The sequence below is a fragment of the Gallinula chloropus genome (assembly GCF_964237585.1).
Source record: "Gallinula chloropus genome assembly, chromosome: 3".
In the NCBI taxonomy this organism is placed as follows: Eukaryota; Metazoa; Chordata; class Aves; order Gruiformes; family Rallidae; genus Gallinula; species Gallinula chloropus.
Genome location: NC_140087.1, coordinates 24,200,984 through 24,228,003, shown reverse-complemented (window position 1 = coordinate 24,228,003; position 27,020 = coordinate 24,200,984). Strand labels below are relative to the sequence as shown.

General features: G+C 40.3%; 1 protein-coding gene across 7 annotated transcripts; it reads left to right on the top strand.

Moving 5' to 3' along the window:
- Window positions 1-848: 848 nt before the first annotated feature.
- On the top strand, window positions 849-26,872 carry BCLAF1 (BCL2 associated transcription factor 1). Of its 7 annotated transcripts, none has more exons than XM_084261234.1 (13): window positions 849-960; window positions 8,781-8,854; window positions 10,777-10,900; window positions 11,773-12,678; window positions 14,577-14,723; window positions 14,834-15,003; window positions 17,657-17,762; window positions 18,683-18,767; window positions 19,460-19,635; window positions 20,778-20,958; window positions 24,324-24,470; window positions 26,151-26,360; window positions 26,507-26,872. In XM_084261234.1, the coding sequence occupies exons 3-13, from the start codon at window positions 10,797-10,799 to the stop codon at window positions 26,510-26,512; spliced, it is 2,238 nt and encodes a 745-aa protein (XP_084117360.1). In that variant the 5' UTR covers window positions 849-960; window positions 8,781-8,854; window positions 10,777-10,796; the 3' UTR covers window positions 26,513-26,872. The 7 variants fall into 7 exon arrangements, 5 of the variants coding, with proteins under 5 accessions (XP_084117360.1, XP_084117358.1, XP_084117357.1 ...); XM_084261232.1 differs by having other exon boundaries at window positions 14,052-14,723; window positions 24,408-24,470; XM_084261231.1 differs by having other exon boundaries at window positions 14,052-14,723.
- The last annotated feature ends 148 nt before the right edge of the window (window positions 26,873-27,020 follow it).

Here is a 27,020-nt window from a genome sequence, read left to right as displayed (position 1 = left end):
TTTTCTGTGCATCCAAATGCCAACAGTTCTGGAAACCTTACTGGCCTTCCTCCCACAAATGCATTATCAAGCAGCCTCCACATTAACAGTGTCTTATTGTTGGGTAACGGTAAAAGCTGCAGCACGAGCTACATTTGAGCTACAGATTAGTTAGCTCTTTATAAAGGAAAAAGCTTAAAAGAAGAGAAGGAATTGTGTGTGTCTCTAGACCAGGCTGCACATCAGTTAACCACAACTGGTCAGAACTCACAACTTTTGATGTGCTTATGTTTGAGCATCACTCTGCTGCTTCCATAGGAGGTCATAAAGTGGGTAGCAAAAAAAATAATAAGTAATTAGTTATACACTGTATAATTAACCCACCACCATAGGTTAGAAAGATCTAAGCAGTGCATTACTTTCCCTACACAGGAAACAGCAAACCAGCATTTGGGGATGATGTTTGCTTCCCATCCTCCATATCTTCTTCCTCCACCGGTTGTTTCTGGTTGCCTTCCACTCACTGTCCCCGGGATTTAAAAACTCGGCTAAAACTCTGCATCTTTTCCTGCTTTTTTTTCTTTCCTTCTTCCTTGCCTCAGAGGTAATCTGCAAGAGCCTGAAAAAAGGCAGTAAGCTGTGTGAGAGTTGTACATTTCAGGGCCCGCTCGGCAGACACGCATCTCTGCGCGTCAGTCTGTAACTTTTCAGCCCTTCGCCGCACTCGCTCTCGGTGGCACAGAGACCCCGCGGGCGGGTTCCGCGGGCGGGCTCTCCCGGAAGGCCTCGCAGCCGGGCGGTACGCGCACCGCTGCCGCAAAAGCCGCTGCAGTAAAGCGCCGCTGCTACGCGAGCTCCTTCCTGGCGCAGGGGAGCATCGGATGCCAATGCCGCTCGATAGCGGGCCGCTGTCTGGCCTCCGCTTTACAGACAGGGCCTTCCAAGCAACTCTTGTGGATGGATGCGCTCCCCGTCCGACAGGTAACCGGGCAGCGGCTCGTCCGGGGCACCACGACACCCCCCGCACCGCTCTTCAGGGAAGGAGAGGATAAAAGGCGGCAGTTTTTATTCGAGGTGGTGTGGAAGGGCGTGAAGAGCGGCGGTCGGCGGAGCACGGAGGCCCCGGCTATGGGATGGGGGGGCGGGCGGGGAGACGTAGGACAGGGCTACGCCGCAGCTCCCCAGGGACACAGGCGCGGGGCCGGCCCGCAAACGGCCACCGGCGCCGCGGGCCGCCATCTTCCTTGCGGACGGCTACCCAAAACCAAGATGGCGCGTGGGCTGTGAGCGGTGCTGTTTCCCCGCCCAGGGCGGAAGTTACGTGACCAGAGCGGCGGCCGGCCGGCCCCCTCCCCCCTTCTCTATGGTGGTTTTATCTTTTTCCCTTTGGGCCTCGCGTCTCTTCCTCCGGCGAGACGGGAAATGGCCGCCAAGCTGCCGTAAGGGAGCGGGGCCGCCGGGAGTTCCGCCCGCCAGGTGAGGAAGGGGCGGAGGGGAAGGGGTGGCGGGCAGGTTTTGCGCGACTGTGGCGTGCGTAGCCGGCGGCCGGGCCAGCCCCGAGGGCGGAGGGAGGGAGGGGGAGGCAGAGCACGGAGGGAGGCTGAGGGGGAGCAGCCCTCCCCCCGCCCCCCCGCCGCCCCTTCGCGGTGCTCGCGCCTCCCGCGCGCGCGGCCGCATCTCCCGCCTCCCCTCCCCCCGCGGCCGCGCGGTGCCCGCGCGCCGCGCCGTCCCGCCCTTCCTCGCCGCGTGACCTCGGCACTCCGCAGCCATTATCCTCCGCGCCCCCGCTCCCCGCGCTAGCCGCGCCAGCCCCCGGGGCGACGGGCCCAGCCGCTCCTCCGGGGAGGGGCCGGGCAGCCGTTGCTGCTGCTGGCGGGGCCGGGCGGCCGCCGCTTCCTGCGGGAGTCGGGCTGGCCTGCGTCGCTCCTCCCCGGGCCTTGGACGGCACCCTGGGGAGCGAAGGTAGAGAGGGAAGGGGGGCGGGAGGCGGCAGCGGAGCTGTCTCGAGCTGGTTTGCGGCTTCTGGGCGCCCGCCGGGAAGGGTGCGGGGGGGGCGCGGCACGGGCGGCCTGCCCCGTTGGGCCTCCGCCCCGGCCGACCTGGGTTTGCTGCCTTTCCGCCCTCGCTGTGGGAGATCAGCCCGAGGGGATCGCCGTGCAGCACAGGCGTGTAGGCTCTCCCCGTTATCCTAGCGGGCGTCACTCTAAGGAGGGAAACGTTGCTGAGGTGAGAGGATGCTTCCCGGTGTTGGATCAGCCTTTACGCACGCTAGAGGAACTTCCTTCCCTTCGGGCATGACTGCTGTTCAAGTGTTTGTGCCTTAAGTACTCTGCTCCTGCTTCCCTCCCTGTCTATTAACTGCTCTGTTTAAGAAACACCTACAAAAGCTGGTGAGGGGCTGGAGTAGGTTTTACGCCCCTTGCGGAAAGGGACTATTATATTACCGGGTGTTGATCATACTGTAGTACACTACTTTTGCAGGATCTTGTGCTTTATTTCTCGTTTGCTTTGGAAGCCTTCTACTTCCCGCCTTTAATTTTCTTACGAAAATCAGGTTCTTGTTTTGTGTGGCATCCAAGTCAGTACAACTTGACACCTGTTTGTCTTGGAGATCAAAGCTTTATCTTAACGGTAGCAGTTAAATTTTAGTACAGAAAGAACCGGGGGCATGCAAAACAAAGGCACTCTTAATGCTGCAAGTAGTCACTCTTTGAGTAATGGTTAGTTTATTATAAATATATAAAGCCATGCCTCAGAATAGTTGTTCTCAGTGTGGGAAGGATTGATCAAAGAGCGTGGGGTTCCAGGAAAGTGCTGTCTAGCCGTTGTCTTTCTTCTCTATCCTTCTCTTTTTCCTCTCCAAGAATCTTACTGCTGTAGACAAAGTTCGCAAAATAAGAAGGGGTAAAGGCTCTAACTCACAGGGACACTCCAAGCATGAAACTTCTTGTGACAGAGAGGCCAAGAAATTGCTTCTTCCCAGTCGTCCCTTTTGATGTTGAGTGACAGACTGTGCTGAGTGGCACGAAGAGCTATCATGTGTTACATGTATTGGTTCTTGGGGTGTGCCTACCGCTCTCTAGGCTCTGTGACTTGAGCAGGGCTTTAGGGGGCCAGTTGGTAAGGTGGAGGCTGTGACTGAGGGGAATCTTTCTTTGGGGAAGGCGGACTTGGGGGCGGGGGTGAGTCGTGCGGCAGTGGAAGGCACGAACCATGGGGAAGGGCCTGTTACCATTGGGAATGCAGAGAACTTGGAGTGTTTGTAAGGTTTTAGAAAGGGTTGGCAGGGAGCTGTTGTTTGGAGCTGGAGTGCAGGTATTTGGATGGATTAAATTCGGGCTGGTTGTCAAGGAGAGACTGTGGTGTGGGGGTTTGAGGAATGCCAGAGAACATTAGAGGTTTGTTTTCAAGTGGTGGGGATAGGTGAAGGAAACCACTGAAGTAAGTGAATCTTTGGGTCGCTGCTTTATTCTGTTTATCTGCGTTAGTGTTTCTCCCTAAGGTATTCTGAAAAAGTGCATTTCTGTCTTGTTCATTGTGCATTGTGCTGGCATTGGCACCCGTGAAGCCTTGTGGTAAATGGGATCTGGGAGGTGATGTGGCTGGAAAGTCAGCTTTGTGTGTGTGTCTAGAGTAGTGTTCTTCTGGATCGATTCACTGCTCTAGCTCACCAAGCACCTATATGAATATCAGTCTTGTAACAAACAAGGGATGGAGAGATAGCCCTTTCTGCAGCAGCGTGCTTGGAGTTTATCGCAAAGAGATTGTGAAAACCACTTCGGTGCTTTGTAAGGGCGTATGAAAACGGTGTTTAACCACCCACCACCCCTCAACGGCTATCCAAAACAATGTGTTTCCAAAAGCGTGCTAGTTCTTCATTTTGTATTGACAGCGTTCTTAGAAATTGTCACTTTGATTTCTGTGGTTTTAGTTAGAGGAGAAACGTGCTTTTGTTTGCCAATAGTATTACATAAAAGAACAGCTACCAATCATGTGACTGTTTTGCAGAGTTGATGTTATTGTTACTGGGATGCTGGTTTTGTGACTATAGAAAGCAATATAAAATAATTGCAAATTAAGAAATGACTGAATGAGGAAAATAGGCCTTTGTATGTTTTATTGTTCCAGTTGCCTTTTCAGGTTGTGATTCTTACCTGTGTCTGTTCCTTTGTAACTGTGGATATTGCGAAGATGTGAAGATAGTATTATGTAGCAGGAATGTAAGAGGTGGAGGTGGGAATAAGGGCCCCGGCTCTTACATGTCCATTCAAAGATGGTGTGGGCAAATTTGCTATAGTATTTTAGTATTTGTAGGATTCTAGTCATTGATGTCTGAGTGATGTGGGTTTACAGTCACTAATGAAATGCAGTCTATTCTTATTTGTGCTGCATTGCTGTTAAGTTTGTGGGCATTGAAAAAAAAAAAAAAGGGGAGGGGGAGGGGAGGTAAAGAATGGCTAAGAAAGTGTGGCAGATGTACAGGCACCGAACAGATTCCTTACCCTACTGTCTCAGTAAGACTCACTTTTGTTAATTCAGCATGCATATTATGAGAGAATATTACGAATCCTGTGGGGTTTCATGAAGACTGTCCGATCATCTTTTGTCCTGATTGTATAATCCTAAATTTTTTTGAAGCCTGACTCTCTGAATGAAAATGCATTTTGGCAACAGCTTGTGAATTACTTCAACAAGATTTGGACTTAAATCTTTCCGACAGCTTTCAAGTAATGCTTAAGCAGGAGAAATGTAGACTACAAAATAACTATAAATGAAGGATAGCCAAAATAATGAATCTAAAAGAAAGCAATGTTTTGCTAGTGTAAGTGGGGGTGACTGCCCTAAAATGTCTTTAAAACCTTCCATGTGGTGTAGGACTTTTAAAATGGCTTAACAGTCTGTGTGCTCTGGGAAAACTTCAACATTAGTGGTATAGTAAAGGCTCTTTAAAATAATGTTTAAAAGGAGGTGGAAACAATTTTCTTTGTCCTTCACTTTTTACTTTAAATTTAGCAAATATTGAGAGTGACATCTAGTTCCTCATTGTGTTCCTTGTCATGGGATAAGCCTCATTCTGTTTTATATCTTTCCTTGATGATCACAATTGCTGGCTGAAACTGATGTAGGATACCCAAGGATCCTGCTGTTGTGTCATTAAGAAACTTTTCTTGACTCCCCCTTTGGTCATGAATGTGACCCAGTAGCTGACAGGTAATGGATTACCCATTTTTAAAAAATGTCTAGGCTTCTGTGGTAATGTTTGGTTGTTTGGGTTTGTTTTTTTTGTGTGGGAGTTGTGGTGTTTTGTTTTTATTTTTTAAAGCTGCTTGCAACTGCCGTTACAAAATGTAACTTGAAGGGTGTTGCTGGTCATGACTTTACCAAGCTGGTTGCAGGGAAGCTTTAAGATCCCAGTGCTGCCAAAAGAAGCAGCCCTGTCTGTCTGCACTTGCAGCCTCCCTGTGGTGGCCTGAGTGTTTCTGGGGCTGCACGATTAACTGTGTGAGAAAAATCAGTTGTATTGAAAGTAATCCAGGTGGTCCATACATTTTCTGATCTAATTCACGATGTGGCTGCAGAAATACTTGCAATGGCAAGAGGGAGGTGGTCATCAGGAATGTGGGGGGGGGGGGAAGAGTGGGAGAGATTGGACTACTTTAAACTAGCAGTGCCAGCTTATTCTGGTTTTAAGTACTGTTGAGCTATAGCAGCTTCCTTGGTAGTAACCAGATTATCTAACACTGGATTGAAACAGTTGAGACCCAAGCAAGCATCTCTTCCCCGCCCCCCCCCCCCGCCCCCGGCCCCCCACTACCTTCTCCTCAATATTTAGGGCAGAAAGCAGGGGAAAAAGAAGGTGGGGTTTTTTTTTAAAAAAAAGTGGACTACAGCTCTGGTGTTTCAGGTGTAGGCCATGTCCCTGGCAGTCACTGTCCTTTCTTAAAAATGCTTTGTGTCGCATTGTTAGTACGCACCTTTGGCAGACTCTCCATCTTCTGAGACTTGCCCGGAGAGAAACTTCATGAACCAAAGTGAGAGGGTGTTGTAGTTTTGCATACTGGGTGCTGAGAGACCGGGGGCTGCAGAAAATGGCTGCTGGAATGCTCTGCTGGCCCCCAAAAGTGTAAACACCAGGCAATTCAAGGCCAAAGTCACAGCCTGAGAGAGAGTCATAGTGCCTCTGAGAATCACATACAGGAGAAAACAATCTGGAAGCAGCTGTGTTTTGCCACCGGAGAAGGGAGTGAGAAGATGTAACAAGCTGTGCAGACACGAAGGGCGGGGGAGGAGGTGCCTCAGGTGCTGGAGAGAAAGATGCCCCTTGCAGCCCGTGGAGAGACCCTTGGGAAAGGCCGAGACCCCACCTGCAGCCCGTGGAGGGGCTCCACGCTGGATGGAGCAGGTGGAGACATAGAGAGGATGTTGTGCCCCTATGTTGGAATAAGCCCCTGCCAGCACTTGCAGCCATGAGGAGAATCAGAGACACAGAGATGAGAGAGAAATACTTGCTTTGAAACAGGTTTGCTGGGGGGAGGCATGGAACTCCGTGAATGACTGGGACTGAGAAACACTGTGATAAAGAGATAAAGCCCTGTGGGAAAGGATTCACGTTGGAGAAGTTCGTGGAGGACTGTCTCCTGTGGGTGAGACCCCACGGTGCAGCAGGGGGAGGGTATGGAATGAATGTCCTCCCCTGCCCTGCCCCTGCTGAGAAGGAAACCCACTTGCAAGGGACTGACCGAAGCCCCCGTCTCCCAGTCCCTGCCCCTCTGTGCTGTGATCGGGGGAAAGAAGGGAGTGAGATCATGACTAGAGTGAAGCCTGCTAAGAAGGGAGCAGGGGGGCAGGGTGTGAAGGTTAGAGGTGTTTTAAGATCTGGAAAAGGAAAACCACTCATGAAGAAGTAAGAGAGAACCCCATTTTTTCCCAGTCCCTGCCCACCTGTACTGCGAGTGGGGGGAAGAAGGGAGCAAGATCACGGCTAAAAGGAAGTCTGCTTAGAATGGAGGGGTGGGGGGAAGGTGCTACCGAGAACCCCATTTTCCCCAGTCCCTGCCCCCCCGTACTGTGAACAGATGGGAAGAAGGGAGCAAAATTTTGACTAAAGTCTGCTAAGAAGGGAGTGGTGGGGGAAAGTGTTTTAAGATCTAGTTACGTTTGTTTTAAGATCTGGTTGCGCTCCTGACTCTGATTTTACTGTTCTTTGTAGTGTAGTGTAATAAAGCAGGTAGTTTCTCTCTTCACTTTGTGTTGAGTCTGTTTTGCCCATGTCATTGCTGACAGAATGATCTCTCCCTGTCATTATTTTGTCTCCTGAGCCTCTTGATACATAATTTTCTCCCCTGTCCAACTAAGAATGGGAGTAATAGACTGACTTTGGTGGGCGTCTGGGCTCCAGCCAGGGCTAAACCACCACAGTGGGGCTACTAGTTTTTTAATTTAGTGATACTGTTGTGTAGCAACATGTGATGCTTAGCACTTTTTTTGCATTGCCTGTTGCTACGCCTGCCCTTGTTTGACATGGTGTAGTCACTTCAGGGTGACAGTAAGCATGAAAGCATAGGAAGAGGCCGGGTGTAATTTTGATACTGGGAAACAATATTTTGTAGTTGTGATGCTGTCAGAGGAATGCGAAGCATGTAGAAGCTATCTGTTAAAGAAATACACGGGAAAACAGCTCCTTTGTATCGATTACTGTCCTTTAAATTACCTTTTAATAGAGATTAATGAAATTTTAGATTGCATGTTGTGAGCATATTTACACAGATTCATAAACAAGCTGTGTAGTCTATTCACTTCCGTTCCGAAATATGACACTTTTTGGAAAAGGGAGTTTTGTGTGCCAAGTTTTTACCTATTAAATGGAGACAAAAGCCGCAAACAGTTAAATATTTTTGGTGCTGTTGTTCAATATTTATTTTTTTTTTCTAATTTAAAATGTTGTATCCATACTCTTAAAAAAAATAGAAGAGTAGCAAATAGATTTTAGTTGCCCAGGTTGGATGTGGTGTATCTAATGGCTGTTAAAAAAAAAAATAAAAATTTGTGGCTACTTCTCACTGTTGCCAGTTGGTAGAAAACTTTCCTAAAATGTGTGTGGAAGTCTCTGCTGGAGTTTGAGTTAGTAATTTAAGATCTTGCATTATGCCTAGTGGTTTTATCTTGTTTGATATCTCCAGGATCTGAAGACTTGTCTAAATCAGGATGTTTTGGGTGTCAGCTAGCACCAATGTTGTTTTTAGAAGTCAGAATTAGAGATTATTTAAATATTTATTTAAAATCTGAGACTGAACTTCAACCATGTACCTGAAGTTTGTATTTTTCTGTACTAGACTTCTGAATACCTTAGTTAACCTTTGCTAGCTAATAGCACCTTGCCTTTTGTCTGCACAAGATCTGAAATGGTCTGATACACCATTGTGCTCCTTCAGAGACTCATGCTTGCTGATAAGTAAAAACTTAAATCTTATTAAGGCATATATTTTATAGAAATTGGAGATATCATGGTCACTGCTAGTGGACACGAGGATAGTGCCTCATCCAGCCATGTCAGCAAGGCTGAAGGAGGAATGATCATGTATGGAAAGGGGAGGTAGGATTTTCCCTGTGGCAATGGCTAGTTCTTGAGTTGCTGGAGTCTTAATATGCAGCTTCGCTGAGTCCAAGAATAAATTTGCCATTTTTTAAATGCTGTCTTTTCATAATAAACAAATACATGTTTGAACCCACTTCAGCAAAAGGTATTGCCTGCCCTTTAGTAAAAGTTCACATCTTTGACAGTTTCTCTCTCTGTTCTATAGGGATCAGTATTGCTGAAAGCACAAACAGAGAGTTTTGAAATAATTGCTTCTTTGGCACCATCTCACAGTTTGAGGTAAGATTAACTTAATTCTATTTTTAAATGTTATGATTGAACCCAGCCATTGAAAAGGAATTGATTTTATTTGCCTAAAATTTGTGCTTGCAATGAGGAACTGTAATGTCTAAAACTTGCTGAAATTAGTGTATCTTTGTAAAGGTCAACTATTGTACAGTATATATGTACTTGTCATACATAGTATGCAAAGGTATAAATGTTATTGTTAAATACAGGGAAAATCAAATATCCTTTAAAGCTGAGATTGGCTTGTATTGTAAACTTCTTGTGCATTTGAAGTTTGGTCTGAAAATTACTTGTAATAGTAAAAAACCTACTCTTGTAAAATCAGCACGCTTCATGTCTTGTGACACTTTAAACCTCTAAATTTATGTTGCTTTTGAGTACGTAGGTGAGTGTTAAGAGATAAGCCATTTTCTGTGAGTTTAATTGAATACAGTCAATTAGAAACCATCTTCTGAGTATAGGTTATGTAAACATGCTTTTTAATGGAAGGAGCCAGTAAAAGATGGCATTCAACATACTGTTCTTCTCCAGGGTAAATACTTTTTTCATAGTTAAGTGGAAAGCTAGTTTAGGTTAAAATTAACTTTTTGCTGGGTTAGTTTCCAATGAGGTTATGTGTCTGGGGCCGTGGTATCTCCTGTGCTACAGTGGTGGGGAAGTGCACATGGGGCATAGAGGGACCACTTGACAGAGGAATAATTGGTCTGCTATTTTTTGGGGGTTTGCTTATGGGTGCCTAAAAACTCTGAACTTTCGTTAACTTCATTTTAAGCTTTAATGTTGCTTATCTTTAATTGAAATATTACCCTAGTAACAAGAAAAGGAATACCAAGTAACTTGTGAGAGTGCTTATTGTATACAACGATTTTAGGCTTGTTTGCAATACAAGAGCTAAATGTTTGTTTATTCTGTTTTTGTTTTAATTATTAAACAATGATTATAGCTATTGAGCATACAATGGCTTGAAAATATGTAGTTACTTGTCAGCAGTCTTACATCCAGGATGTCTAATGTGAGCCTTTTAAAGCTGGACAATTTCAAAAGAAAATGGTAATGGGTCAATTTTTATTAATTGGGTACTTTTAGCCACATCTGAAAAGAAAAAGGTGTATTTTTTAATGGTTAATACTAATTCTAAATATTTATTATGACTGTACATAAGAAATCATAGTTTATTATCAGTTTAGTTTCTTTTAGGACTCATTGGTTTATAATTGTAGCCTTCATAGCTTAATTTTATCTGAAAAATGTTGAATGCTGACACAAGCCATATTATTTAAATAGTTGTTAAAATCTTTTAAGTTGTCCATGCATTTTATGTGTGGTTTAAAAAGCAAGGTTAACCTAAGATGATGAAGGGTGGGCATATTGACTGGTGGAAAATCGGATCAGAGTGATTAGCTTTAGTACATACATGTGGTTAAGAGAAGTAATACCCCTGGCTCAAACCATCAACTACTGGACAGAATACTTCGGGGCTTTTTCTTCAGGAAACGGTCAACTACACAAATAGCAAGAATTTTGTTTTAAAATATATTTAAATTTGTAATTGTCCAGACTCACAGTATTTCTTGCCTTAATTTACAGATTTTTTTTTCCCCATTCCTTCCTTTCTCTTTCTACAGGATAAGTTTGCAATTAAACCTGGAAAACCTTACATTGTTATATTTCATCTTTTCAGACAAACTCTGTGCGCTGTAGTTACCTTAAATTCTTTAAAATGTGGTAGAGCTTTTAATTTATTAGTAAGTGTACTCCTCTTCAAAGTTATATTGTTTATGAAATGCTGTGCCTCTTTCCAATGTTACCATTTTAGCATATAAAATTTTTGTTCATTTCTATGATTTTCATGGACTAAATAGTTGCTTTGTTTTTTTTCTTCCCCTCTCTTGACTACTTTTCCTTTTGGGAAGGAGTATATCTACTGGGAAAAATGGGTCGATCTAACTCTAGATCGCATTCTTCAAGATCAAAGTCCAGATCTCAGTCCAGCTCTAGGTCAAGATCCAGATCACATTCTAGAAAAAAGAGATACAGGTAAATTTCTGTCTCAGCATATGAAAAATGGGTTTAAGAAATTAATTCTGTCTTGAAATTATTTTTCACTTGCATCATGCTGTGGCAAAAGTGAGCCTGGCACTTTATTTCCTTTTAGGCAGTAGGTAACTTCTTTGAATGTAACTTCAGTTACATTGTTGTCTTTGTTTATTATTAAACTGTTTTTATCTTTTCCTATATTTCAAGATAATTTCAGAATGTTGATGATTCTTTTTGATTTCTGGCTTGTTTGATTCACCCCTTCAGATGTTTTGTTTGTCCAGTCTCTTTCCTGTCATTTGTTCTGTATTCCTCGTGCAGCTTTTCAGATCTGGAGTAATTTAAGACTTCAGCAGATAAGCTTTGCTCTGGTGTTTCACAGTTGGCTCCACATTTTTCCTCATCTTTCTTACTAGTGGACATTACCATCTCCCATAAAAGAAGTGGCTGAATTCAATGTTTAGTGCTTCATCAGCTGCTGTCCACAGGCTGGTGTATTAAGCTGGGGGGTCATGTAAACATCATGTTCCAGGCTGTGAATCGTGGTGGTTGAGGAACTGAACACCATGTTCCAGGGTGGTGATAAACTCTAATAAAATGGCAGGGCAGGCCACTGAGGCTGGTAATGTCTTAATCTTGTGATGTTGAAGTCTAATTTTCACAGTCCTTATGAATATAGGCATGGTTTTTTATAATCCTTTCAGACAGAAATGGTAGTAATAAAAATCAAATTGTACAAGTTACTGTAAGAGCACTAGTCTGTTTCTTTACCATTCTGACTACCTTTGAGGAATCTAGCATTCAGTGTCAAGGCTTTTGGTTTTTTTTAGTTCTCCAATTGTCAAATGTTAATGCTTGCTTTTTAATTTTAGTTCTAGGTCTCGGTCAAGGACATACTCACGATCTCGCAGCAGGGATCGTGTTTATTCTAGAGATTATCGCAGAGATTACAGAAATAATAGAGGAATGAGACGTCCCTATGGTTACAGAGGAAGAGGTAGAGGGTATTATCAAGGAGGAGGTGGTAGATACCATCGTGGAGGTTATAGGCCTGTCTGGAACCGAAGACACTCCCGAAGCCCTAGGCGTGGCCGTTCACGTTCCAGAAGTCCAAAACGAAGGTCTGTGTCTTCCCAGAGGTCCCGGAGCAGATCTCGTCGATCTTACAGATCTTCCAGGTCCCCACGGTCCTCTTCATCTCGTTCTTCATCCCCATACAGCAAATCACCTGTCTCTTCCAAAAGACGTCCGTCTCTGGAAAAGCAGGCAAAGAAAACTGAAGGGGCTCCTTTGCAAGACAGCCCCTTGAAAAATAAATCACAAGATGAACAGAAAGATACATTTGAACATGACCCATCAGAGTCTCTTGACGATTTTAACAAATCATCAGCAGCTTCTGGCGACATTTGGCCTGGCCTTTCAGCGTATGATAACAGTCCAAGGTCACCCCATAGTCCTTCTATTGCCACCCCACCTAGTCAGAGTTCATCTTGCTCTGATGCCCCTTTGCTTAGTACAGCCCACTCAGCAAAGGACACACCTCAACATTCCCATTCCATTCAGCATAGTCCTGAGAGGTCTGGCTCTGGTTCTCTTGGAAATGGTTCTAGCCGTTATAGTCCTTCTCAGAATAGCCCATTGCATCACATCCCTTCGAGGAGAAGCCCTGCAAAGACAATCCCATCACAGAGCGCTCCCCGGGAGGAGGCTCGAGTGCGGTCATTTTATCCTGAGGGTGGTGAGCAGGAACCTGCAAAAGGTGGAAAGTTTATGAAAAGGTAAGAATTAAATTATAAGCCTGATGTTGCCTCTTCAAATGCTGTCATAGAGTTTGACAAGATCATCACTGTGCCTTGAAAATACAATATGGAAGAAATAGTGCTTTAGTGTGTGTGGAAATGAGCTCAAATCTTAACATGTTTGTAGGTTTCCTTCTGAGATGCTTCAAGTTTTTGGCCATTGTCTAGTGGAGATAGGGACATGTATCACTGAGGAAGAGTTGGTTTGTGTTTGCATTTATATTTATACCCCATTTACTGTTAAGAAGTATCTTAATTGGAAGAGTGCATCAGATTTCCTTTTTTGACAGTGAATTCTGTTTGGGATTTTAAGATTTTAATGCTTCATGTAGTTTGAAATGCACATCTTTGGGAGGTCAACGAATGCAGATGATGTACAGTGATTTAACAAACAGCATTCATTGCTAGTGGTGTGTTGCAACATGAAAACTTTGATGCCTTGAACTTACATTACTTATGAAAGAGGGTAGGTCTTGGTATTCGTGGAACATAATTCTATTAATGTGAAGGACAACATTTAAATTTGAATGGGTAATTTCCAATTAATGTAAAATTCTGAAGTTTGCTCTTAAAATGCTTGCTATAGTAGTGATTTCAAAAAGCTGTAAACATCGACACTAGCCTGTTCCTTTCTAATGTGGATAGAACTTCAGTGGATTTCTTATAAAATGAATTACACACCAAAGTTATGACTGTGCTGTTTAGGTTTGATTGTAGGTTAATTGAATTTGTCCAATCAGTGCTTTATTATGAAACAATATATTGCTTAGAAAATAGAACTTCCCTTGTGTTAGATGTATTGGAGTTGGTGAACGTAGTAACACCTATGTGAAAATAGTGCATAGGTAAGGCAGTGGCTGAATTAATTGGTAAGTGTGTTTCTGTGTTTGGGAGAGCTGCCTCATAAAGGTTTCCTGCTTGTGTATGATATAGTGAATGCTTTTTGTTTTTCATGACACTCTTGTAACACTAAAAGAGGTACAATAATGAATTGCAGTTTGAATTGTCAAATTTCATGTGAATTGATGAAAAAAATGACTGGTGTATGAGAATGCAAAGCCAGGTGCTGGTTAAGAAAGGACAGACAAACCACTGTTTTTTTTTTTATGAAGTCAAGCAGAGAATTTCTAGGTGTTCTACAGAAAGGCATTATAATCTTCAGATGCCTCCAGTAGTACATAAATGACAGTGAGTCCAGCATTAATGGTGTGTGAAGCATTGCATGCTTAAGTTGAATTGCTCAGGGGAATATATTTTCTTTTTCTTGGTGTGGGATTGACACAAAAGAGGAATGCAAGTGAACTGGAGTGAATGCAATCCAGAGTTACCAGTCTCTTCTTTGCTATCCACAGGTACACAGATGAAGAGTCTAGAGTATACCTGCTTGATAGGGGTAATACCAGGGAGAAGGAGGCCCAGAAGGAGAGAGGATCAGAAAAAGGGAGGCCAGAGGGAGAAAGGGAATGGGAGGAACAGGAAACTTTAGATTTTTTTGTTGATAAAGAGACTGGGAAAGAAAAGTTTAATGACTCTGAAGGGGAGGACACAGAGGAGACAGAGGATTACAGACAGTTCAGAAAGTCTGTCCTGGCAGATCAGGGTAAAAACTTTCCTACTGCATCTCACCGGAATGCTGAGGAGGAAGGAGCCAAATACAAATCTAAAATATCAATCAAGGGCAATAGAGAGAGCGATGGATTTAGAGATGAGAAAAGTTATAAGCTTAAAGAGACTGGCTATGTAGTGGAAAGGCCTAGTGCAACAAAAGATAAGCACAAGGAAGAAGACAAGAGTTCTGAGAGACTAATGATGAAGAAAGAAACTCAGTCACCTGAGCAGGTAAAGTCTGAAAAGCTCAAAGAACTCTTTGATTACAGTCCCCCTCTACACAAGAATCTGGATGCGAGAGAAAAATCCACCTTCAGGGAGGAGAGCCCACTTAGGATCAAAATGATAGCCAGTGACTCCCATCGTCCTGAAGTTAAACTCAAAATGGCACCGGTACCTCTTGATGATTCCAATAGGTAAATTATTCTGCTTTACAGTGTGGTTCTCCACCTGCCTGCGGTGTCATTCACCTTTATTTAAACGAGTGGTTTCTTTCTGTGTGTCTCTTGTTGTTGATGCATTTTAGACCTGCTTCCTTGACTAAAGACAGGCTGCTTGCTAGCACACTTGTCCATTCCGTCAAGAAGGAGCAAGAGTTCCGATCCATCTTTGACCACATTAAGTTGCCACAGGCCAGCAAAAGCACGTCAGAGTCATTTATTCAACACATTGTGTCCTTGGTTCATCACGTTAAAGGTACGTATGCAGTTTATCATACTGAATGCGCATCTGGCAATGTCATTTAAGCCTGTTTGTTATCTCTACTACAGGAAGGTTTCAGCCCTATTTTAATGTTGATTTAGTCAGATTTTCTTCCTTTGGAAGTGCACATAAAAATAAGTATAGAAAAATAGTAGCCACAGAATCTAGTACAAAAAAAACCCCACTCAATATAGATCATAGTAGTTTTACTATGTTTTTAGATACATTTTAGAGCTTAAGTAGCATATAGTTTGAATTTTTCAATGTGGTTTAAACATACTACATTGATAAATCTCAATTTTATTTTAATAGCTCTAACATATTTTTCTTCCATGGTGCAATATGGTTTACAGGTATCTTCCGTACTCAAAATACAGTGGCATTCCTTCTGGAGCACCCCAGAGCTCATTTCCAGGTTTTCATTACAGGGGTGTTTTAGTTTCAAAATAAGAAGATTTAAGAAAAAAATGTGCTCTAAGTAATACTAAATGATGCTGTGGTATTTCATTTTATTCCAGTTTGACAGTATTGTAATGCTGGAGCCATGAATTTCACTTAGGGGAATTTGGCAGTGGTTAAATAAGCCTCCCTTAAAATAATTACATACTAGTTTCTGATTTAACAGCAGTGGCTACTTACTATAAACACCCCAAAACCCCCAACCGAATAAACAGCATGGTCCACAACTAAATCATCAAAGAATATGCATTTCATTTAGGTCACACATCCTGTGTATTTTCTGATGGAAAAAACAGATAATTCCTTAAAATCTAGTGAGGATATTTGGAGAGTTCTTTAAGTGTCTTTATTTAAATAGCATTTACTTTACTTCACTGGGCTGTTGTCTTGTTTGTGTGTTTAGTGTACTGAGATAATAAGGAGGAACTAGTTGGTGAAAATAATTTTGCCTTCTCATCATACAAAAAGGAAATGTGGAAATGCTTAATTCATTGACTGGTTTCAGTGTATCTGTCTGCAGGCATTGTTTTTAAGATACTTCAGCTTCTGCATTTGCAAAGATTTCCGTGCTAGAAGTATGTGCTAGGGTTCCCTTAAAAATATTTCTTTGGCAAAATTCAGAAATTGTTTCCTGCATTTTTAATTACTTAGAAGAAAATGAATAATTGTAGATTGTGATAACGTAATAGAGTTTAAAAAAAACCTGTGACGCCTGTTTAGAGTGCAGTGATCTTTTTTGTGAAAGTATTTTATTGATGTGTAAAGAGATTTAAGGCTCAATCCAGTGAGACCTTCTGTAAATTGTTGCTTATGTGGTACATATGTAGGCTGTAGGAGAAAGAATGTTCCTGAAACTCTTACGTGTTGACCACAGAATAGACTGTTTTTCTGTAAATGTCTTTATGTTATAGAAATACTGGTAAATGTAACAGTTTAACAGCCTATCTGGTGAAGTTATTAGAATATTTATAGTTATGGTTGTTTTTGAAAGCAGAACTTCTCTTTAAGTTTCAGATTTACTGTGGTCTGTGATCGGATTTTAGTAACTCTTTTGACAAGTGGAAGTTGTGTTCATTGTTGGTGTGATGCGACCAGTCTGAACAGCTCTTGATTAATGTAGAGCTGAAAATGCCCAGTGATGTTTTCTTTTTCATTGTAACTAGGTCCTGGAATGTGTTTTGAAATGGCAAAATCCATGTTACAAAAGTAAAATAGCTGTTGAAAGATACAGATGCCAAACAGGCAAAGTTGAACCTTCTGTCTTCCTGGCAAAAATGGCATAAAAACAGAGTTGCTAGCTCAAATTCCTGTGTTTGATGGAATTATGATTGAGGCACTACCCTTGTAGTGGCCGTTTCAAGTTTTAATGGTTGGTTATGAGACAAATACTGGATGCCGGGCGGTAAGTTGATACAGATGTATGTTGACCTGTTAAGCAGATAGCTTGCTTCATATGTAACATTTCATAGCTCATGACTTTATGTATTTCTATATTACATTTAAACACATTTGTTGAGCTGGTTTTAAAAACTACTTTTACTGTTGCTAATTTAACTGTCTGAAGGAAAGAGAAAATATGTCAGAGCTGTCAAGTTTGCCAAGATGCCAGATGCTTAAATGAATGTATTTACACATAGGTGTGTTAATTGTCTTGGGATTGTTTATCATCACAGCTTCAAGAAATTGATTCCTTTAAGAAATTACCGGTTAGGTCATTCATGTAGTTATCGAAGCATAGATTACTTGAGTGAATTAATTTCTGTTTTAAGTTAAAGATGAGATGAATAGTAAAATGTACTTACTGCAAGTATTTATGACTAAAAGTAACTTCATTTTCTCTTGTGGGCAAAGTATTAAATAACTTTTAAAATTGCTTCTTTCTCTCTTTATTAGGGGAAAATGTCATTGAAAATGAGCAAGTCCAGTCAGTAAATGATGCTTGAATTAGATGCAGTACAGTCACAGCATAGTTATACATAGACTTGCAGTGATGCTGTGCACTGTTACTTTGCTTGGGTCACAGAATGTGTAAAATAGGGAAAACACCACATTTGCTTGTTCTGGTAGATTTATTGAAAATATTGTGGTTTTGCCTGCTACTTGCCTTTCTGTCAGGAGTAAAATATCTGTCAATTGAATTAAACTAATGAAACAGTGTTGTTTTTTTTTTTTCTATTGTAACCAACAGAGCAATACTTCAAGTCAGCTGGAATGACCCTAAATGAGAGGTTCACTGCATATCAAAAAGCTACTGAAGAACACTGCACCCGGCAAAAGAGCCCAGAAATACATAGGTATATGTTAACTGCAAATGTAGATGCTTTGTGTTTCAAATAATGTCTGCTAATACTTCAAGAACCCAGGATTTTTTTTCCTAATCTGTATGGATTAATTTGTCAATTTGTGTAAATCCAAAATACCTAAAAAAACCCACCAAAACCTCCTTCTGTAAAAGAGAACTCATCTGAGCCAAGCCTGACTTCATCTGTGGTTTTGTAGCAGATGTCTGCTCTACCTCTGTACCTTATTTGAGATATATTTACTTTTCTCACATGCAGTGCTCAAATATTGAGGGGCATATGTCTTGGAGATGAAAAGAAGCCCTGTACGTGCATCTTTATTCTTCAGTGTGAAATGTTCCATCTCGTGCTACTTTAGTTTTTGTGTTGTTTACAGCATTTTTTTGAAAAATCTGAGGGCCTGAAAGGTAAGAAGATAGCTGTGCAGATGTAATTTCTAGTCATGTGCTATAGCTCTCTGATGCACTGTACTATATTTGTCTTGCATGTGAGGATATATCTCCATATCTAATGTCCAACTGTGTTAAGTTTTTACTTAATTAAGTATTTTCAACTTTACAGCAAATGATGACAGTGGTGATTTCTTAAGCGGGATGGATTTTCAACTGTATGCATGTACTGATCTTTTCAAATAACTCATTAAAATATTCTTTCTTCAGAGTTGTACTTGAAATGTGAAAAAGCAAGCTACCTATTTTCTGTATTTGTCTGTTTAGCATGTGTCTCTCAGAAAAGAACCAGGGTTTTTAATTTTTAGTCTGCTGCAGTATTCTAATTGGGGGTCTTTATGTGCAAGAAGTTTTATTCAACTGCAGAAATGCTGTATTTTTCTCAGTTTTGTGTTGAAAAGAATGTCTGAGGCATTAACATTCACAGACACGTATGGCAAGACACTGCTTTTATTTTGCGTTTAGGAGGATTGACATCTCTCCAAGTACCCTGAGGAAGCATACCCGTTTATCAGGTGAAGAGAGAGTATTTAAAGAAGAAAGTCAAAAAGTAGGTTCTAATTAAATGTCCTGTCTGTATTTGTAAACTTAATTTATTGTGTTTCCCTTCAAATCTGAACTTCAGTTTTGTGTTTGTGTATAAAATACTTGAGCGTATTGTGCCTGGTGTACTTGCATTTAGAACAACTCTTTTACTGTTGAATAAAATATGTTACCAAGAAAGCTAGTTTACATGGTATGACTTAGTAATATTGATAACATGACATATAAGGTCAGGTGTTCTCCCACTCTTCCTTTCTTCTTTGACATTTTTTGACCAAATTTGTGGCACCAAGCTGCCCAAGGATAAAGAATGAAAGGAGGGGGGGAACCCTGCTGAGGTTGTCAGTGAGTAGTATGGTTGAATTGCAAAGGTGCTTATACTCTGTCATCCCAAACAGTGCATTATGGTCTGTCTGCATCAAAAAATAGGTAACACACTGGCCTGGTGAGAATACTTGCTTGAAAATGAAATTCTTAGTTGTTCTTTATTTAAATGTAGGCATTGTATGTAAAAGGCATTCACTTAAAAGTAATTTTTTTTCTGCTGAAGAGTTTGTTGAGAAAGAAGTAAATACTATCTTGATTTTTCTTCTTTTTTTTTTTTTTTTGCCAGTTGATGTACAGCTTGCCTTTTTGTTCAGATAATTTTCTGTGTGTTTTATTTCAAATGCTTGTTCCAAAGTACATATTTGTTTACAGGGAGATAAAAAATTAAGGTGCGATTCTGCTGATCTTCGGCATGACATTGACCGACGTAGAAAAGAGCGCAGTAAAGAGCGAGGAGACTCAAAGGGTTCCAGGGAATCCAGTGGGTCAAGAAAGCAGGAGAAAACTCCAAAAGATTACAAGGATTACAAATCTTACAAAGATGACAGGTAAATATTTCAAGTCCCTGTATAGATTTTTAGCTTCTAATTAGCCTTTTGTAATTGTAAGCTTAATTGCTTTCAATTTTCAATGTGTAATGGAACATTTAAATTTAAACAATTAAAATTATTTGTTTTACAGCAAATATGTATTATCTGTCTTTTACACGGCTTATGGTGGATGAGGACAAAAACTTTGGAATAGCAAGCTAACACTGAAAAAAAAAATGACAAATTAATCTGTCCTATTATCCAGGCTACATCAGGAGGTTGGACTTCAATGCAATACATTTCTATAAACAGTTTGTGTAAGAACTTTGGTTCGTTATGCTTGATTCCGCACTTTTTCAACTCATAACACCCAGAGTATGAGAATCTTACTGATACTTAGGTTTTAACATGGGTGAGAAGGGGAATTTTTATTTTGCCTAAAGCCAGTGGGCTGGTTTTTAAAGAACAAAAATGTTAGCATATCTCAGTGGATACTGTGTTGTAGCAGTGGTAAGAATTCAGGTATGACCTTCTTTGAATAGCATGTTAAAATCTTGTAAATTGGGTGAAATTAGTGCCACTATGGGGTTACTTAAAGTCTTGCTGTAGGAATATTTTTTCCCCTGCTTTGTACTGGATATACAATGAAGTTTTCCTTATGCTTCCTGTTTCCCGTTTACTTCCTGACTTTGGTATCCACATTATCTTCCACTGGCTAATTCCATACAGCCATCTGCATAGGGAAGCCCACACCGAATCTCTCAACAGTGTGCAAACTGAGTTATGTAAAGCTACTGTAAAATTCTGCCTTGAGGGTTTTCTTCCCTTCAAATTCTGTTTTTTCTGCCTCAGAAGAAAGGCAGAGATTAAAAGTAATGATCTCTTCATGGCATAGAGAAACTATATTTGCAGTTTGCAGACTGCTGCTTTCCAACTCACTAGCAATAATACTCATTTAGTGCTTTTAGATGTGTAAGAGGAGGCTGGAAAGTGCAACTATATTTCACCTTAACATCTGAAATACGTAACGTATATGTGACTTAATAACCAGAAGGGGGATAGCTTTTCATAAAATACAGAGACCCCTTTTAGTATAGCATGTTACATACTACCTAGTACTTTTAAAATAGCACACAGTGTATCTTCTTTTTATTTTTCAGTAAACAAAAAAGAGATCAAGACCGTGCTCGGTCCTCCCCATCTTCTTCCCCATCTTCCTCCTCATCCAGTTCGCGAGAAGAAAAGGATTGCAAGAAAGAGAGAGATGAAGAGTTCAAAACCCACCATGAACAGAAAGAATACTCTGGTTTTGCTGGAGTCAACAGACCAAGAGGCACCTTTGTAAGTGGCTCTTAACTTTTCTCCCAAATTATGAACACTTTCCTAATAGCAACGGCATAACAAATAAAATGTAGAAGCATTGCAGTGATTCATAGCAGTGATTCTTCGATTCTTTTGTGATACGCCAAACTGGAAAAGTTGGGGTTTTTCCCCAGTGCTGCACAATAGCAGTTAATGGGTGTGTAAATGTGTGTTAGCATGCAGTGAGACCCCAGTGAGTGTTGAGAAATATTATTTGTTTATTCCTTGCTCTTTTGTTATGATGCTGTTTTCTATCAGGGTCTGAAAATTTACCTTTCTGTAAAGATTATTATATTTTGTCATCTGTTTCCTCTTAAATCCCTGCAGGTTCTGTTTTTCCCCTGTCATTTTTATTTCATTTTGCCCTCCTTTGTGGGTGATGCCTGCAACTTGTTAAATAGAGAATGGCATGTAATTAAATATACCTGTCAACCCAGAAACAGGTGTATTGAGGAGATGGTATACTTGTTATTTTTCAGTGTTTCTTTGGCCTGGACTAGCCACAGTGAGCATGAAAGCTCATTAATTTATCTCTGGAATGTGTTTTAGCATTGTGATTTGGAAAGTTATATACTGACTAATTAATGTAACTACTGATAGGAAGAAGCATTAGCAAAGACCAGGAATCAATAAAGGAGACCTTGAAAAAGGACACTTAAACCTACGAACAACAAACCAACCCTCCAAAACCCCCCAAAACCACACAACCCCCCAAAATAAAACCACACAACCCTTAAAATTCTCCTGTTTGGATAGGGGAAAACTGTTAAATAGGATTATAATGAATAGGAGTAATTTCATACTTTCACATTAATTCCTTCATGTAGCCTGTAATTAAGACTAAATAATGCGAAAAGACACTGCTGTCAAGGTATGTTGACGTATTTGTAGTAGTCTAAAAAGTTTTGAACTGTACACATGGGGTGTGCAATGCTTGAGTTTTAAAGTTTCAGTTTTCCATACATAGAAGAAAATTCAAAGTTCAAAATTCCTACTGTTAAAATGTGTAATTTCCTCCCTTTTTATGTAGTCATACTAAGGAACAGCTATGTGGCAAACCCTTAGATGTTCTGGGCATCAAATATGTCAATATGAGTGCTATTTCTTCTGTATAAGCTAGTGGCACTGAGTTAAACAAAAGTAGAGCTTAAAAGCCTCTCTGTTTTCAGAGAGAATCAGTTGAAGGAAACTGAATTGGTGGAAGCCTTGCTGCTTTATAAAACCAGACTACGTATTTGGAAAGAGATGTTACTTTGCATTAAACTTAAATAGATGTGAATTGAAATTTTAAGACATCCACTAATTTAACCACTGATAGTGTGCTCTGCCTATGCAGTAATGGCTGGTTAGTGTTCCTTGGTGACGTACATGGTTGTATGCAGGCTCATTGAGCAAAGTGTGTCCAAACAGGAGAATCTGAACAGGCCAACCTGTTGACTCAGATATTCTCTTTAGGGGGCACACCTTGGACAGTATTGAAACATACACACTGGCTAGCAGAGGAATGTCTTTGTAATTGGGGCTTATTGTGGCTGCATTCCAGTAAATACTGCTTTGCTTTTCAAGTAAATAGGTTTTGGTTGTGAATCCTTCCCAAAGCAGGAAGCTTTGTATGCTGGGAGAGCATGACATGCAGGGTAGAGGACACTTGATGATAGATTATAATGTTTAATTCTAGGCTTCTTGTACATAAACATGAACAGGCTTTAAGTAGGAACACAGAAGTACAAATTAGTAGACTCTCCTAATGCCAATGTCATTTATCCAGCTCCTAAAGAATTCTATGTGCAACAGTTCTGATTTAAATAGAGTTTTGACTTTCTATAGAAAATGTACTCTGTCCTCCTTTTGATGGTCTTTGCAGTAATTGAGCTCATAAGGATAACACATAATGGATTTCTTGACCTGAAAGATGACCTAGGGGCAGGGAAGGGAAGTATGTGTAATACAGTGTTGAGGAAAAATCTAGATATTTTTCTTAAAGGCAATCTGATCATATGACCTAATGCCAGGAAATGCTAATGCTGAAGTGCTCTCTCTTTTGTTGGGGTGTTTTGTTTTTTGTGTATTTTTTTTTTTTAAATACTGTCATAACTTTGTCTCTCCATCCTTCCACCCTCCCATTGTGATACTACTTGTGTCCTGATTTTGTAAAGGTTGGAAAGATACTGGAAAGCTGTTGGAAATAAAGCATGTAATATTTCTTCTTGTGTAGTTTTCTTTGGATGATAGTCTGTTTTCAAGTGATTCTCCAAGAACTTTTCTGTTTGCCTGCAGTGTATTGGATAGGTCTTGTGAGGCTTCTTGGATTATTTTCAGTATGATTTCAAAGTAGTTTTGAACCTACAGCATAAATTCTGTGATAGAGGTGTTGGAGCTTTGTGGAACTAAGTGTGCATAATACTTCTCTTTAAAGTTAGGCAGTTGTATCTCTTGATCTGTGTTTATAGAACATACTTATTTCTAACAAACTAAATTAATTTCTAATCACACTTTTGGACAGCTAGTCTGAAGGCCTGGTTCTGTGTTTAACAAGGCTGTTTGTGGAAGTTGTGTTCTGCGCTAGCTGCAGGTTTTAGCAGTCTTCCCAACCTAACCTTTCCCCTGAGTGGAAGTTTAAGCTTGTTCTTAATGTTTTCTACAAGCTAAAAATTTACACACTGACAGAACTGTATATATTACTACTTAGTATATTCTGAGTTAAGTGGGTTTTTTTGTTGCTCTGAGAAGTTTTTTAGCTTAACATTTAAAAATCTTAAATAAGACACTTGATTTCACTTCAAGAGTTGCTACTCTACAGTACATATTGTTGACTTTCCTGAGTAAAGAATTTACTCATTGAAAATTAATTTGGCCTAAAGTACTTTTCTGAACCTGAATAGAAAGTGTAGATATATTTATTATACAACTGCATTGTTTGTATGTATTCTAGAATAATTTTCTCATAACCAGAATGACTGACTCTGTAAAATGACCTTTCTTTTTCCTTCTGACAGTTTTCTCCTTTCAGTCTAGTTTTTCTGTTTGGGTTTTTTTTTGTCTGAACAGCTTCAGTAGTTCCCTATGACCTTTTGTTGCTATACCCTGGTTTACCAGCAGTCAAAGGCAATGTCTTTGTGGTGGTTGTGGGTGAATTTATGCCAAGAACTCAAATGTGTTTCAACTAAGTTTAATAGAATCATTTCAAAGTGAATGCTTGAATATATTACTTAAGGTAATATGTGAATTTTCTGAAACTTGCAGATACTGTAATTAAGCACAGAAAGAGCATTTTGAGTAATAGAGAACTTGAATTCTCTTTGTGGTTTTATGTAAATGGATTAAATGACATTTTGGTTAATCAGTTTCGAATTAGGGGCAGAGGAAGAGCCAGAGGAGTCTTTGCTGGAACAAATACTGGTCCCAGCAACTCAAATACTACTTTTCAGAAGAGACCGAAGGAAGAGGAATGGGATCCTGAATATACCCCAAAAAGCAAGAAATACTTCTTGGTGGGTGTGGAGAACTCGATACCTTATGCATGCTTGTGTTTTTTTTCCAAATTTCTACAAGCGTAGAAGTAGCATGCATGTAGCCACAGGGAGCTCAGTGACGTGGCCCAGAACGTCGGGTGGTTGTAGAGCCTGGTTCTGCTGCCGTCCTGTCTTTCTGCAGCAGGCTGGCAATAACTGACACCTTGACAGGGAAATCATCTGCAAAGTTTCATTAGTGAGTGAGGAATAAGGCAGACTCAGACTAAAATAATTAAAACCAAATTTGTGCTGTTTTCCCGGACTTCTGTCTGTGTGGCATTTGAGCTTTCTCTTAGATTTTGTCTGGAAGTCTGCGGAAGTGGAAGATGAGGAAAAGCTGTCAGTATTTGTGGATGCATGTAGGCTGACTGTTACTGGCAGTCCTTCTGCTTTTAGTTGAGTAGTGTGATAGTCATAAAGTCAGCTTAGTTGTGATGCCATTTTCTCATCCGGATTATGAAAGGAGGACTGTTGATGTAACCACACAGTGTAGCATACTGACTGTATAGCCTCTGTTCCAGTTGATTTCCTTAACACTGTCAACTTTTAAGGATCTTTTTTCACCATTGAAAAATCTTTAGTCAAGATTAGACTCTTCTCCTATAGCATTGTAGTTTCTCACAAATATGTTAGCAAGTAATCAAAAAAAAATGCAGTTACAGATCTGATGTTTGTACAAGGAGTTCTCCTTTACCTCTCTCCACACATATATAAACTTTTCTGACCTATTAACCTAGAAAAAGATGTAATTGTTCAGTAAGAAATTCTGTGATAGCTAGAACAAATAACCAACTGTAGCTGTTAAACCTTTTTCTCATTTTTAAAGTTGTTTTTTAATTTAAAAAATAAGACCACCCTTTCACTATTCTTATAATGCATAGTTGTTAAAAAACTGCTTTATATATGTGTGGTATGTGTTTTATAGTTCAGATTTCTTTCCAAATCACAAGTAAAAAAAAATAGATTTTTTTGAAGCAAGTGTACCTCACTCTTCTAAACATAAACAGTTTTTATATTAAATAATTGTCTATGGTGTTCGTGTAGTGCACGGAATGATTATCAGAAGACTTAGCAAACTGTGTAAGGCTATAGATTTGGTAGCAAGATAGCTAAATTTAAGGTTATTAACCAGAGAAACTCAACTATTACTTGTTAATGTCAGATTTAAACAGTTTAATCTTTATTTTTTGCCCTATGCTGTGCAGGCGAAGCAGGGTTTCGTAAAACTGCCTTCCATTACCTTCTGTTAATAAGTCTAAAGAACTATATATCTGCATTAAAGTAAAAAAAAAAAATAAAAATCTTAATGCGTTCCTACAGCTTCTCCCTTTAAAAATCACAAATACATTTTTTTGGTCAAAACTAGTCATTCTTTCTTCTGTCTGAAGATAAGTGACAGATACCTGATCTGTTACAAAACATTTGAGTAGACCCACAGCTAATAAAGGCGTTTAAACAATTGTATTGCTGTGGCTCCAGTTACAACATCATGAATTGTAAGAATATACTTCATAATGTATTCTATAGATTATGATCTGAACTGTTAAAAAGTTATCTTAGGTTTTTTTTCCTATATATAGTACAAATTTTATCTAGTGTACCAACATTATAGGGTATGTTTAAGAGGTCTCTTAACCATATTCTTTGGTATTATTGTAGCATGATGACAGAGACGATGGTGTGGATTATTGGGCCAAAAGAGGAAGAGGCCGTGGTACTTTCCAGCGTGGCAGAGGACGTTTTAACTTCAAAAAGTCAGGTAGCAGTCCGAAGTGGACACATGACAAGTATCAAGGGGATGGCATTGTAGAAGATGAAGAAGAAACAATTGAGAATAATGAAGAAAAGGACAGACGCAAAGAGGAAAAGGTAAACAGTTCAGTTAGTTGCAGACTAGACAGCTTATCTTGCAAGATATCTCAAGTAATTGTGTGCGTGGGGGAGGTTCACTTGAAAAGGTTTGGGAGTTTGGTTATTAACAGTTTACAACAAGACTGTTTCCTTTCTTTCCACAGGAATAGCCCTGGAAGACAGTTATAGCTGAAAGAGCAGCTCTTGCACCACCCACACAACATTTTTAATATGTTTTTTTGTTGTCAAATGAATGTAAGCATTTTACTTAAATTTTACTGTTGGAAAGTAGTTTAGAGGGATTGTTTTTGATTTAATCCTTTAGAAAAAAATCTTGATATAGTAAACTATGTTAATGATCGTACAGGTAGAAAGTAAAATATTTGTAACAACTTTTAAGAAATTTTACTGTTTGTTATATGCAGTGTAATTCTGCTTTGTCCAAATATATGGTCAAGTACAACTCTAAAAGTTTTGATTCTCCCCTATGTCTGTGTTTTATTCTGAAGTAAACTTACAGCTCTGCACACCTGAAATTTTGGAGCAGCATTTTTTATAAACTGATTACTGTGTTGCCTTTTTATAAGAAGTGTATTTAAGGGTAGTTATCCAGTCATACTGTAAGTGCAAAACACAGATTATCAGTTAGTTCACAAAAATCACATTCACGTAGTGTGT

Excerpts from the sequence above, each read along its gene's own strand:
- BCLAF1 (XM_084261231.1), top strand. The coding sequence starts at position 10,797 with ATGGGTCGATCTAACTCTAGATCGCATTCTTCAAGATCAAAGTCCAGA. Across the intron at positions 14,724-14,833 it reads CCTCTTGATGATTCCAATAG|ACCTGCTTCCTTGACTAAAG; the intron begins GTAAATTATTCT and ends GATGCATTTTAG. Across the intron at positions 15,004-17,656 it reads CTTGGTTCATCACGTTAAAG|AGCAATACTTCAAGTCAGCT; the intron begins GTACGTATGCAG and ends TGTAACCAACAG.